Below are 12,067 nucleotides of genomic sequence, written 5' to 3' on the forward strand. Positions count from 1 at the left end.
CAGAAATAAGAAAGAAGAGCCATGTTTTATAGCATCTGCAATTGGTGTCTGTGCCACTCCTGTACTTCTCCCAGACAGGGGTATCATGAAAGGCTAATATTTCTTACATTGAGCACTGTTGTATATTGTCTCCTGGAAAACAGAAGAGGGCTGTCACTTGCATGTTCTTACCTGCAGAGTCAAGCATTGAAACCTAAAACTGTGTGTGTGTGTGTGTGTGTGTGTGTGTGTGTGTGTGTGTGTGTGTGTGTTGGTTGGGGATTTCTTTAGCAGAAATAACTAGTGTCCAAGAAATTCTAGAAGCAGTTTCAGATGTTCTACTGCTCGGTTCGTAGTTGTTGTGGCCAAAGGAAGACCACTCATTCTGCATCTCCTGCAAGTACAATTGATTCACAGTTGCCTGCTCTTCCATTCTCCTTCCATTCTTGTTTCTATTCAGTTTTCCTTCCAATTTAAAAGGGTTCATTTTCATGTTGTGTGCTGACTTAAAAGGGTGCCTGGAATACAAACCCATAGGGCTTGTAGCACAGGTAGCACTCCTTTCTCTTGGTGCTTCCTTTTGGGGTGATTTCACTGGTAACCTGTATTTTGGACACATTGGAAGCATGGTTCCATGTAGTTAACTTCACTAACTTATTCATGAATCTGTAAACTGATAGATATCCTTTCATCTTCGTTAGATCTTAGAAATATCTCCAGTGGATTCAAAGGGTATGAACGTGAGTTTAGAAGAATTCCTTAATGCTGAGGGTTGGAAGGGTCCATGGTTGATGGATTTGGGATGAGGAAGATGTGGGTTCACATCCAGGAGGAAGCGGCTGGTCGTGGCCCGTCCTTTTCCAAGTTACAGCAGTCGTCTCTGAGAACCTGCATTTCCATCAAAGAGACAGGTGCAAGTAAGACCGTGCTGACATTTGATAGCAATGTGAGCAGGTCTGTGGGGGCCACTTCATCACAGGCCTACAGTAAGGGAATCAGTAATGAGTGGCACCCAGCCATCCATTCTGTTCTACTACTTTGTTATCTATTAAGCAAATAACAAAGGGGAATTTCCTGTGAAGTGTGCTCAGTAGTGTGTGCACATTCAGGTGTGGGAAAAAAAGTTAACCCAGGCCCTTATCTGTTGAGCTCTCTTTGTCACGTGAAAAGTAACATGGATGAGAGAGAGAGAGAGAGAGAGAGAGAGAGAGATGGGAGAAGCAACTGCTCATTTATATTAGGATTAAGAAAATTTCCACACAAAAAGAGGAGATGAAACATTGAAGTGACTAATGAAAGACCAAATCCTGGAAGCAGAGCAGGTCAGCACAGGGAGCCAGGCGCCATCTTTGTCCATCTTTTTTTTTTTTGGCCAGTCCTGGGGGGTGGACTCAGGGCTTGAGCACTGTCCCTGGCTCCCTTTGTGCTCAAGGCTAGCTCTCTGTCACTTGGGCCACAGCGCCTCTTCTGGCCATTTTCTAGATATGTGGTGCTGGAGAATCAAACCCAGGGCTTCATGTATAAGAGGAAAGCTCTCTTGCCACTAGGCCATATTCCCAGCCCATCTTTGTCCATCTTTTGACAGCTGAACGCTGGCCTCCAGGGGCGGAGTGGGAGAGTATTTCAGCAGAAAGGACATGAGGTCCGGAGGAGCAGAATGCAGATGGCTCTTGCCAAGGATAAAAGAAGTAGAAGATAAAGGAAATTTTCAGTTCAGTGACTGATATAATTGAAAACAAACGTAGAGGAACACCATAACGGAGGTTGTTACAAAGTAAACAGATTAGGGTGGTGAGGGGTACAAACAAGAACAAGGAAAAACCGCCAGGAGCCAGAGAGGTAACTCTGTTTCTGGTTGCCCATCCACACCTTGCTTGATGTGTAGATTATTTGACAGCCATTTCTTTTCACCATTCAAAGGGGGCCTGAGGGACCAAGAATAAAAAAGATTTAGGATAGGAGATTAAAATTACATGTATTTATGTTTTGTTTCTTCTTTAAGAAAATTTTATTGTAAAAGTGATGTACAGAAGGGTTCCAGATACATAAGTCAGGGAATGAGCACATTTCTTTTTGAACAGTGTTCCCTGCTGCCTCATTTTCTCCTAGTTGCATTTATGCTTGAACTTGCAACACCCTGCCCATATCCAGGTCCTTGAACCAAAAGTCATGTGAAAGATACTGACAAAGACCAGAAGCCGTGGCTCCTTTTTGGAGAGAGGGGCTCTGCTGGGGCCCTATTTTTTATAAGTCTTCCTACGGTTTCTCTTTCATCTGAGAATTACCATATGTCGGGTACAGGTTCCCATACCATAGGGATTATTATGACTCTTTGAGGCTGATTGTTTCCTCTGTATACCTTTCATGATGATACTTCTCTGGGTAATCAAATCACAATAACTTTCCCCAGAAAAGTCTTACTTGCAAACTAGCCTTAACAAGGTGGGAAAACGATCTCCGAATAATTGGGTTTCTGGTCTGTCTTCCCCCTAAAAAATCTTCCCTTTCCAACTTTCAAGCACAGTTCACAAAGTGGAAAAGCCTAACATTCTTGAGAGGCAACATTGTAGGGATTAATATTTATGGTATAGCTTCCAGGACATGGCATGATTGTAAATTGTTCATAGATACCATTCCTACATAAATTGATATTTGCAGCACAAGGACTGGGCTGCAGGCAGATCTCCATTCCAATCCCTTCTGGGGACAGCAGTTCCACAGCAGAACAGAGGTTCTGAGCAGAGCCTCAGGCTGCTCTCCCATCCTGGACTCCTAACACGTGGGGCACAGGATGGAAAGCGGGTCCTTCACGGTGTAGTACTCATCAGTGCACACAGCATGTAAAGCACTGGAACACTCTGGACAGCCTCAAGTGGAGGACTTCACCTGTCAGATGCAGATGCCGCTGAGATACGAAGCCTGAACGCAAAGGTGACATGGCCAGGCTGCACAGTACTTTGGCCATGAAGATGGGCAAGCCATCCTTCTCAAGTTTGCAGACACCAGACTTCTGCTCACCACTCAGGATAGCAACGCCAGAGGAGCTTTGCTGTCACCTTCATAGAAAGGTCATTTGACAGCACATTGTGAGGACAGGAATGCAAAGCCTGCATGTGCTTTTGGGGAATTAAGGTATGCTCCGACACCCAACCGCTGAACCTTACTTCCAACTCAGACAATTTGATCCATAAGAGAAGCCAAGTCACCATGCGCCCTCCTGTGTGGGAGGCCGCCGCTCCTAGGATGGTGTCCTGGGACTGCAGTTGTGGTTCACACAAAACCAGCAGAAGTTCCCTGGAAACCAGAACTAAAGGACTTGGAGAAAGACATCAGCGGTATTATGTCTGCCTAGCACATAATGGTTTTCTCAGTTAAAGTCATAGTACCCACTCACTAATAAGGAAAATGCAAACCAAAGAAAGACAAAAATAGAACATAAAAGACCCAAATAGTAACCACAAGGTCCTGATTGTAAAACAATCAATTAAAATTTGGGAATTTGAATACCTGGATTGATACTGAAACTGTATTGGAACCACAGCCAATCCGGCAGAATACTTCATTCACATTTAGGATAAGTAAATCTTCCCTTTGCCAGATGAAATTCTGTTTGCTGTTTTGTCACTTGATTTGCGACTTTCCTTCTGGTTACACAATCATTATCACTCACCTTTTCTGTCAGATGTTTGTGTTTTTGAGTGAATTCTTTTTCTCCCCTCACAAATCCCAGGAGCCAGTCTTATTATCCTCTTGATTGAACAGAAGGGGAAACTGAGACAGCTAGGTGAAGCAGTCTACTGAGGACCCTAGCACTCGAGGAGATGGGAGCTGAGCTTTAATCCCAGACATTGGGACACCAAATTGGACCCTAACTGCTCCCACACAACACACTTGTTCTACCACAGATCTGAACAACACTTCAGAACAAAAATCATGCATGCTGCAACTCTGTAAGGATTCTAGGGGAAGCATGACTGAATGAGAGGAAACTTGGACAAAAAGGTGACCGAGCCCATGAAGTGACAAGATGTCTCCATCAGGAGCAAGGCCATGTGGCAAGGACATGCCCCTGTACCCAGGATAAAAGTGCTCCTCTCTCATAAGGCGTGCTAACACTGAGGTCTAACTTGCACACTTTTCATGTTGCAGTGTGTACTTTTATCTATACAATCATTCTTTTCTTTATATTACACAAATAGCAAAACTGAAATTTAAAGGAAGACATTGCTAGAGTGAGGTGGCTTGGAACTGAGCAATGTTGACAAAGGCTTTTCTCTGTGAATCCAGTTTGATCAATCGCTTATTTATGTATAATTGGTAGTTGATCAAGTATCAATGGTGCTTATCTGATTTGTCTCACCAAAATGGTGAGACAAAGGAACAAAGGCAGAATTAATGCAACAGCTGTACTCACAAGACGCCATGTTGGAAATTAACTTTAGAACTTGGGGAAAGAGAACAGGTGAGAGGGAAAGTGGGAGAAACCCAAGGGAGGGGGTTCAGCAAGAAATGTTATCACCTACAATATTACTCATTCCCTTACATGTGTAACAGTAACCTCTCTGTAATGATCTTTATAATACAACTAAAGCTTAAAGAAAAGAATCAATGGTGGATTTACTTACTTACATAGTTTCTTAGATTAGTCATACAGGGACTGGGGGCTCTCATTTTGATGTTTCTGTAAATCTTCAGAGCACATTCCTCTGGATTTTAATCTGTTTCTCCCTCTACTTGCCTCCGAAATTGAAATCATTTCAACAGGTTTCAGTGTTCCATTTTTGTAGTTGCAAATCATCTGGTTTCATAATATTCAACCTTGTTCGTCCTCTTTCTGCTTTCTTTTTTTTTTTTGATATAGCTTTTCACTCTATTTCGAATTATTAGTACAGTCAATTTACATTGTATTCATTGTTCAAGAGAAAAGTGACACAACTGTAGGAAGTTCTGACCCAGGGATTTCTGCCATATCTCAGAATACTGGCACACTACTACATGCTTCAGAACTGTGAACAGCTTGCCAAAGAGCACCATTTACTTATAAGTTAGGGTCACACACAGAGTGACATATAGATGCCCCACAAGTCAAGTGCTGACTTCTGAAATGTGTTTCCTGTTCTCTATTTCATAGCTTGGACATGTGTGGAAAGCTGTGCATTCGTGACGTGTCACCCAGAATAACCTCATGCTCCCCAAATCTTATAGACTGTAATTATCCCACCTCTTACCACATCCTTATTCCCCACTGATCATGTGACTATCTCCTTCATTCTGCAGTTTTTAAATACCTGTCCATGTTAACTCTGTAAAGTTTAATTTGCTTCCTTTCAGTTGTTTCCAAAAATTTTGTAGCTCTTTGTTTTAGTGGCAATAAAACATATTACTCGGATGCTCCGAGGTTTCTCTATTTACCAAGTGTAGGACAGTCGGGTTGCTTCCACATTTGGGGACAACAAGATCTTCCTGTTGGTTTTTGATTTCTCTAAAAGGGGCTGTGTCCATGAATTATTGAAATCTTTCTCGTTATTTCTACTTTATGATTTAGAGAGAGCCTCCAAGAGTTTCTTACACTGCCTCCTTGTGGTGGACCTTACTCCCTGCTATTCTTCTTGCTGAACTGTGAACTTGAAACTCTCCAACGGTATCAGTTAACCACTTTTTGAAAACCTGTGTCTATTGATGGAGATATAATGCAATGGGTAAGACAGATTTTCAGAAAATATTTCCAGACGCATATACGATGATGAGGGTGCTGGTGGACTCTCAGTGAGTGATGATTGATTCTGTGTAGGAATGGGCTACACCTTGACTGCTGTCAATAATCTCGGTTGAGGAGTGCAAAGTGGGTCATCTTAGGAGCGTGCTCCCCTACAACGGACGTGCTCCCCGCTTTCCTGTGTGTGGGGGACTCACCACCACCACTGAAGGCGCAATAGACACAGAGAAAACTCAGATTCTGGGGCTGGGGATATGGCCTAGTGGCAAGAGTGCCTGCCTCATATACATGAGGCCCTGGGTTCGATTCCCCAGCACCACATATATAGAAAATGGCCATAAGGGGCGCTGTGGCTCAAGTGGCAGAGTGCTAGCCTTGAGCAAAAAGAAGCCAGGGACAGTGCTCAGGTCCTGAGTCCCCAAGCCCCAGGACTGGCCAAAAAAACAAAAACAAAAAAAAAAACTCAGATTCTAAACCTTCTCCATGTTCCTATCTTCCCAAAGAGCCAGCTGGCAAGGGAGTCTTGGATTGGAAATTCACAGGTCTTAGGTGTAGGAATAGTTTTAGTCAAAATTAAAAATAAAAAAACCTATATGCCCACGGTGGCCACAGAGTAACTGTGGTGGATGGAGCCCTTAGTTTCTATTCCAGTCAGTTGGCAACTATTTGCCTGCTCCATAGAAAAGTAAATCGCTTGCATTCTTGTTTCCTACAAGGAAAAACAAAATGATTGGGATTTAAAACATGTTTTGTGAGGAAATGAGGTCAGGCAAATGGAGAGAGGGAGGATGGATACATTGTGAAAAGTTAAACTACTTCATTTGAGGGAATGGGATGGGCTGAGCTGGGCAAGATGCTGGAAAGGTGACATGGATCAAGATGCCTGTACTCTGAATCTGACCTGTGGAATTGAAGCCCCTCTGTGTAGCTACTGAAAAGAGAATAGAACAAATAGAACCTCCAATGCCAGGCTTAGCTCAATCGTCCACATCCACGTGGGGGGTCCTGGGTTTCTCTGCCTCTTTCGTGTGTGGTCCTTTCTCGCTCTCTCACATCCCCTGGCCAGTAGGGATTAATTGTGGGAGCGTTGACCCCAGGTAGCCTCAGTTCACCTGTGGTTGTGAGACTCCTGTCCCTTCCCCATCTCAAGGAAGACATGGACGTGTGGGAGTCCTGGAGAAAGCCTTAGGGGCGTTCTGGTTTAATAAAGGGAGGAGCCAACAATTTATACCAGTAATGACACTTGAAAGAGAGGTGTTAACTGGGTAATAATGATTGGCTAGAAGGACTGTCCATCTGGTGATGTCACGGAACTTCCTCTCTGGGCAGGTACCACAGCCCCCCAAGGACCGGGATTCTGGGGTTCCCACCATTACACACGTGCTCACCCCCAGGGTGGGGGCTTCTTTTCTGGTTGAAGGCAGAAAGAGAGGGGACGGGCTAAAGCCAGCTGTCCCTCTTATAGGCACAGCCATGCCCAACATCTGCCCCTATTTTGTTGTTGTTGTTGTTTTTAAATTAGCAGGGGATACTGTGAACATATGGCATATGTAGACATGAGGCAAATGCTGACATAAGGCATACATATATGTATATATATATACATATATATACATATATATATATGTATATATATATATGTCCTCTTCCACGAAGGGAAGGGGTAGTTAAGGGGCCATCCATTTGGCTCTGTCCTGAGAAGTTGTAGTCCTTAGCCTGTTGCCGTACAATTCAGGATAACTGCAGACATCATTCTGCTTTTGGCGGTGAGAAAGAAGCAGGTTTAAGTTCTGGCATCTCTGGTAGTCCACCACTGGTAACTTAAACACATGTGGTTAGTAAAACATTCCTTTTTTTTTTATAAGTATTGAAGCGAACGTGCTAAACCTTGCGCTTACTTTTTAAAACATTTTTATCATGAAACATTGAGGTTGAGTGTCAAAACCCTCAGCTCCTATCTCTATCTGACGAGACCCCCCCCCCCCAAGATAAGCAGCAGGGGGAGAGGAGAGGAAGAAACACGGTGCAAAATTTCTTTAGTTTTTGTACAAAACTGCAAGTGACATTGCCACAGCGAAATGTTGCGCCACGAGAAACGCTCAAGAAAGAGTTTAGAAAGCAAACAAACAGGGAAGGGAAGCTGGCTGCCTCCTATTGTTACCGCTGTTGTATGCAGGCAGGCTTTCTATATTCTCTTGGAAGAGCAGAAAAAATCCAGTATGGTCCTTATTTTCCTAGAGAACAAGAATAAGACATTTCTCCAGAATGAGTGCTCTGGGTTTAGTTTTCCAATCTGTAAAAGCATATATAAGGCTCTTTCCCACTGTTTTGGGAAGATTTAGAATTTCTTAAGATATTTCTTAAGTTATTTAATATAAGCATAGCTATCCTCACTAATCATGGGGGCTACTCCCCCCCCCGTCTCTTTTTATTTATTTATTTTTCTTATGACATGGCAGGGCACCAGGCTGGGCTGGGGATATGGGGGAAGGTCTTTTTTTCTGGAGCTACTTCCTCCTGAAAGGGGGCGAGGTGGTCAAGGGCCCCTGATCAGCCTGGCACCATCCAATGTGGCTGGCAAAAGTTTCCATCATTACCACGAGAATGGAATGCCCATCCAGGCCAATGGGTGTCCTGGTCTCCTCTGGGCACCCTATAGCTTGGCACAGTAGTATGGAAAAGATGATGGCCTTGAACCGCAAGTTTCCTGGTGGTGACTTTAGGGAGACATTACTCTGTTGAAAGAGACTTTTGAGAAGATCAAACAAAGTATTGACAAGTTCTCAGAGCTGGTTGGCATGAATGACATAAAATATATCCTGGGCATAAGCCAGAAAAGTAGACTGGTTAAGGACATTTAAATCCCCCAGCATATTCTGGTTGGTTGCTGAGTATTTCCTGGCCTTGTAGGTAGATGCCCTTTTGGTTTAAGCAGGGTGATGATTTTAAGAGATTTTTCTAGTTATAAAATCCCAAGATAACTCTGTAGCTTTTAACAGCTACAGTGCCTTTGATCTGGCAAAATGTTGGCACTCTGGTTGTTTAAATTTCCATTTAGGAATGTACTTTCGGGGCTTTGTCTTAGCCTTGTTTGTATCCGAGAGACTCTGAACTCAAATGACAATTTTTTTTCCTTAATGCAGGAATCACAATTACAAACTTAGAGGAACTTATCCATTTAGCTTTTTTAATAAATTAGTGAGAATCATTAGCTTGTTTTGCTATATTTTGCATACATACAGGGTTAACGAGAATTTACTCTTATCCCCATAGTTAATTAAACATACTTTAAACGCTTGCCTGATTATATGTAACTTAAGATAGGAGTCTCACATGGAAATTTAGTACCCGAATCATTAGACTAATATCCAAGATAACTTAATCATGTTTACCAGGATTTAATCATAAGGGATTTTGGCCTGAGCATTTTGCTTTTTCTAATATCTCCAAATTACAAGAGTGTCACAGGATCAAATCACATTAGACAAGCAAACTTTTTAACCATCCAGAAAAACTCTTTCAATTTCCAGTATCGCTGAGCTGGTAATTATAGGAAATCCAACCTAATTTACTTATTTCTGTATCAGAACTATTGTTCGCCTTTTTAAAATATCTCCAATTACTCCGTTTTTGTGGGAAATCTGGGGCTTTTCCTTGTTCTCTCAGCCTGTAGCTGTAAGTTTAACAGAGAGAAAGCTGCAGGGAACCACAGTGGGGGGTTCCTTCACAGCTCGGAAGCAGGCGCTAGCCCCGCCCAGCTGCAGCAAAAGTCTCTGGAGGTCTGCCAGTCTCTTGAGTCCCCGCCCAGCCACGGCGACGGGAAAATTTGGAATCTATATCATCTGTTAACCAAGTATAGGATTTAGCCCGCAATCTCAGTGTTAACAAATCAACTAGTGAACATTGACAAAAGCTGAGAACCCTTTTTTCTCCTTTAAAGCAGATTAGGCAGCCTCAGATGGTAGGTAGGCGAGCCCTGTAAATTCCCTGGCCTCAGAGGCGGGGCGAGGGAGCCAGCGCAAAGCAGTTTCCGTCCAAAAGCTCCGCGCGCGTTGCTGCTGTTCCAGTTAACGGTGGGCGCCAAGCAGCCCGCTCTGTGCTCAGGCGCTCACGCACCAACCCAAAGATTCTCACGCTAGGCGCTCGGTGCCGCCGCCACACTCGGCAGTCCCAGAGCCGAAAGAAAAGCAGGGGCCGAGGTGAAGGCAAGCTGCTCCAGGTGCCCCACGAGCCTCTGTGCTCGCCATGGTCCAACATTGCTGGGGCCACGATCTCCCTCAGCGGGCGCGGAATTCACACCGCTTTTCCCAGACGCCAAACACGCAGCCGCCGCCACCGCCTGGGGCCAGGAGACACGCAAAGCTGCACGTCACCCCGCAGGCTGCAGAAATCTCTCGGCCCTTGGCCCGAGTGCCAAAAATCCGATCCGGTCTCTTGGAACATGGATCTATTCTGCCCCACCTTCTCTTCCTTTTGGTGGGGACCCACATGTCCCAGAGAATTTACTCACTCCAATTTTCCCAAGGGCTACCAACATCCGTGGACTTACTCCCGTGGGCTCTATGCCCCCACGTTCGGATTGTCATTTGCAGGGCTTAGCTCGACCCCCCACAACCACGTGGGGGGTCCTGGGCTTCTCTGCCTCTTTCTATGTGTGGTCCTTTCCCGCTCTCTCACATCCCCTGGCCAGTAGGGATTAATCGTGGGAGCGGGGATCCCAGGTAGCCTCAGTTAGCCTGTGGTTGCAAGACCCCTGTCCTTTCCCCATCTCAAGGAAGACATGGACATGTGGGAGTCCCGGAGAAAGCCTCAAGGGCGTTCTGGTTTAATAAAGAGAGGAGCCAACAATTTATACCAGTAATGACACGCGAAAGAGAGGTGTTAAATGGGTACTAATGATTGGCTAGAAGGACTGTCCATCTGGTGATGTCATGAAACTTCCTCTATGGGCAGGGACCACAGTCCCCCAAGGACCAGGTTTCTGGGGTCCCCACCATTACACACGTGCTCACCCCAGAGGTGGGGCTTCTTTTCCGGTTGAAGGTGGAAGGAGAGGGGATGGGCTAAAGCCAGCTGTCCCTCTTAAAGGCACAGCCATCCCCAACACTCCAAACCACTACCCATCATTATTATGAGTTATCCATAATAAACAAGGGAAAATGAGAAGGAAGGGCACATGGCTCCTACATGAATATGCTGTGTGTGGCCTACCTATGTCAGAAAAACAGGAGGATTGTAATAAGGTATGCACACTAGAAGTGGTTATGAATATTAATAAAGACCAATGGAGTGGAAGGGAGTGAGGGAAGAGATGGCATTGTCCAATAAGAAATGTACTCTTGACTTCACTTATGGAATTGTACTTCACCTTGATAATAACAATAAGAAATTTAAAAGAGAAGACTGGGAAGGATAATAACAGCAAAGGCCAACAACCATGAGCAAAAAGACTTGTAAGTGGGCAGAAGAAGGGCTAAGTCCTTCCTGACGACACATAGTAAATTAAGTAAGGTAAAGGGTTTAAAAGATAGTTAAGGACTCCCAGGTCCTCAATTTCCTGGCACATTTCACACATCCTGGCCTTACTTGTTCTGCTTCTCCCTGACATTCTTCAGGGACTCATTCCTAATTCCTTAAAAACTATTGTAGGCATCCCTTCCTCTCCAGACTGCTAAAGCTACTAACAGTACTCCTACTACAACTACCACTACTACTAGTAGTAGGAATAATAATATAGATGAGGTGGGACTGTGGTTACCACTAGAGTGCTTGCCTAGTATACATGAAGCCCCGGGTTCAATTCCTAAGCACCACATAAATGGAAGAACCCAGAAGTTGCACTGTGGCTCAATTTAGTACTAGCCTGGAGCAAAGATGTTCAAGGGACATTGCCCAGGCCCAGAGTTCAAGACACAGGACTGACAAGTAGAAATGGGAGGGGGGTAACAGAAGGGGAAAAAGGAAGGAATCAAAGAAGGAAAGGAGCTATGGTGGGAGGAAGGAAGGAAGGAATTGTGTATTTTCAAGATCCTTTTAGAGCTCATTTTTTGTCAAGCCTCCAAAGCCTTCCTATTTGGGAAGTTCCCTTGAGCTGGGGGACTTTTTATCCACACATGTCTGCTTCACAGTGTGGTGGGTCTAATAATGAGCTGCAGGATCTCAAACCAGACCCAGCATACTACTGACCTTGGATTTGGAGGTGGAGCTGATAGGATCTGGACAGCAGGGGTGGAAGGCACTTCTCCATTTGAAATCTTGTTAGACAGCCTAACTTCCCAAGTAGAACAGATCCACTCCTTGGAGGCTGATGCTGCTCTGGCAGCTCTGCTTCCTGAGCAGTAACATTGGGTGGAAAGCAGATCCTCAGCAATC

At 44.5% G+C, this 12,067-nt stretch overlaps 1 protein-coding gene across 2 annotated transcripts in view; it reads right to left on the reverse strand.

Moving 5' to 3' along the window:
- Positions 1 to 704: 704 nt before the first annotated feature.
- LOC125361553 (mammaglobin-A-like) overlaps positions 705 to 12,067 on the reverse strand; it is a 41,551-nt gene continuing 30,188 nt past the window's right edge. Inside the window, exon 3 of one of the 2 annotated variants that reach the window (XM_048360083.1) lies at positions 705 to 867. In XM_048360083.1, the coding sequence (XP_048216040.1) occupies positions 799 to 867 (69 nt within the window). In that variant the 3' untranslated portion in view covers positions 705 to 798. Of the gene's footprint in view, positions 868 to 1,706; positions 1,905 to 12,067 lie in introns of those variants that run through there. The other variant, XR_007212954.1, reaches the window with a different exon arrangement.

Source organism: Perognathus longimembris, chromosome 13, assembly GCF_023159225.1.
Source record: "Perognathus longimembris pacificus isolate PPM17 chromosome 13, ASM2315922v1, whole genome shotgun sequence".
Lineage (NCBI taxonomy): Eukaryota > Metazoa > Chordata > Mammalia > Rodentia > Heteromyidae > Perognathus > Perognathus longimembris.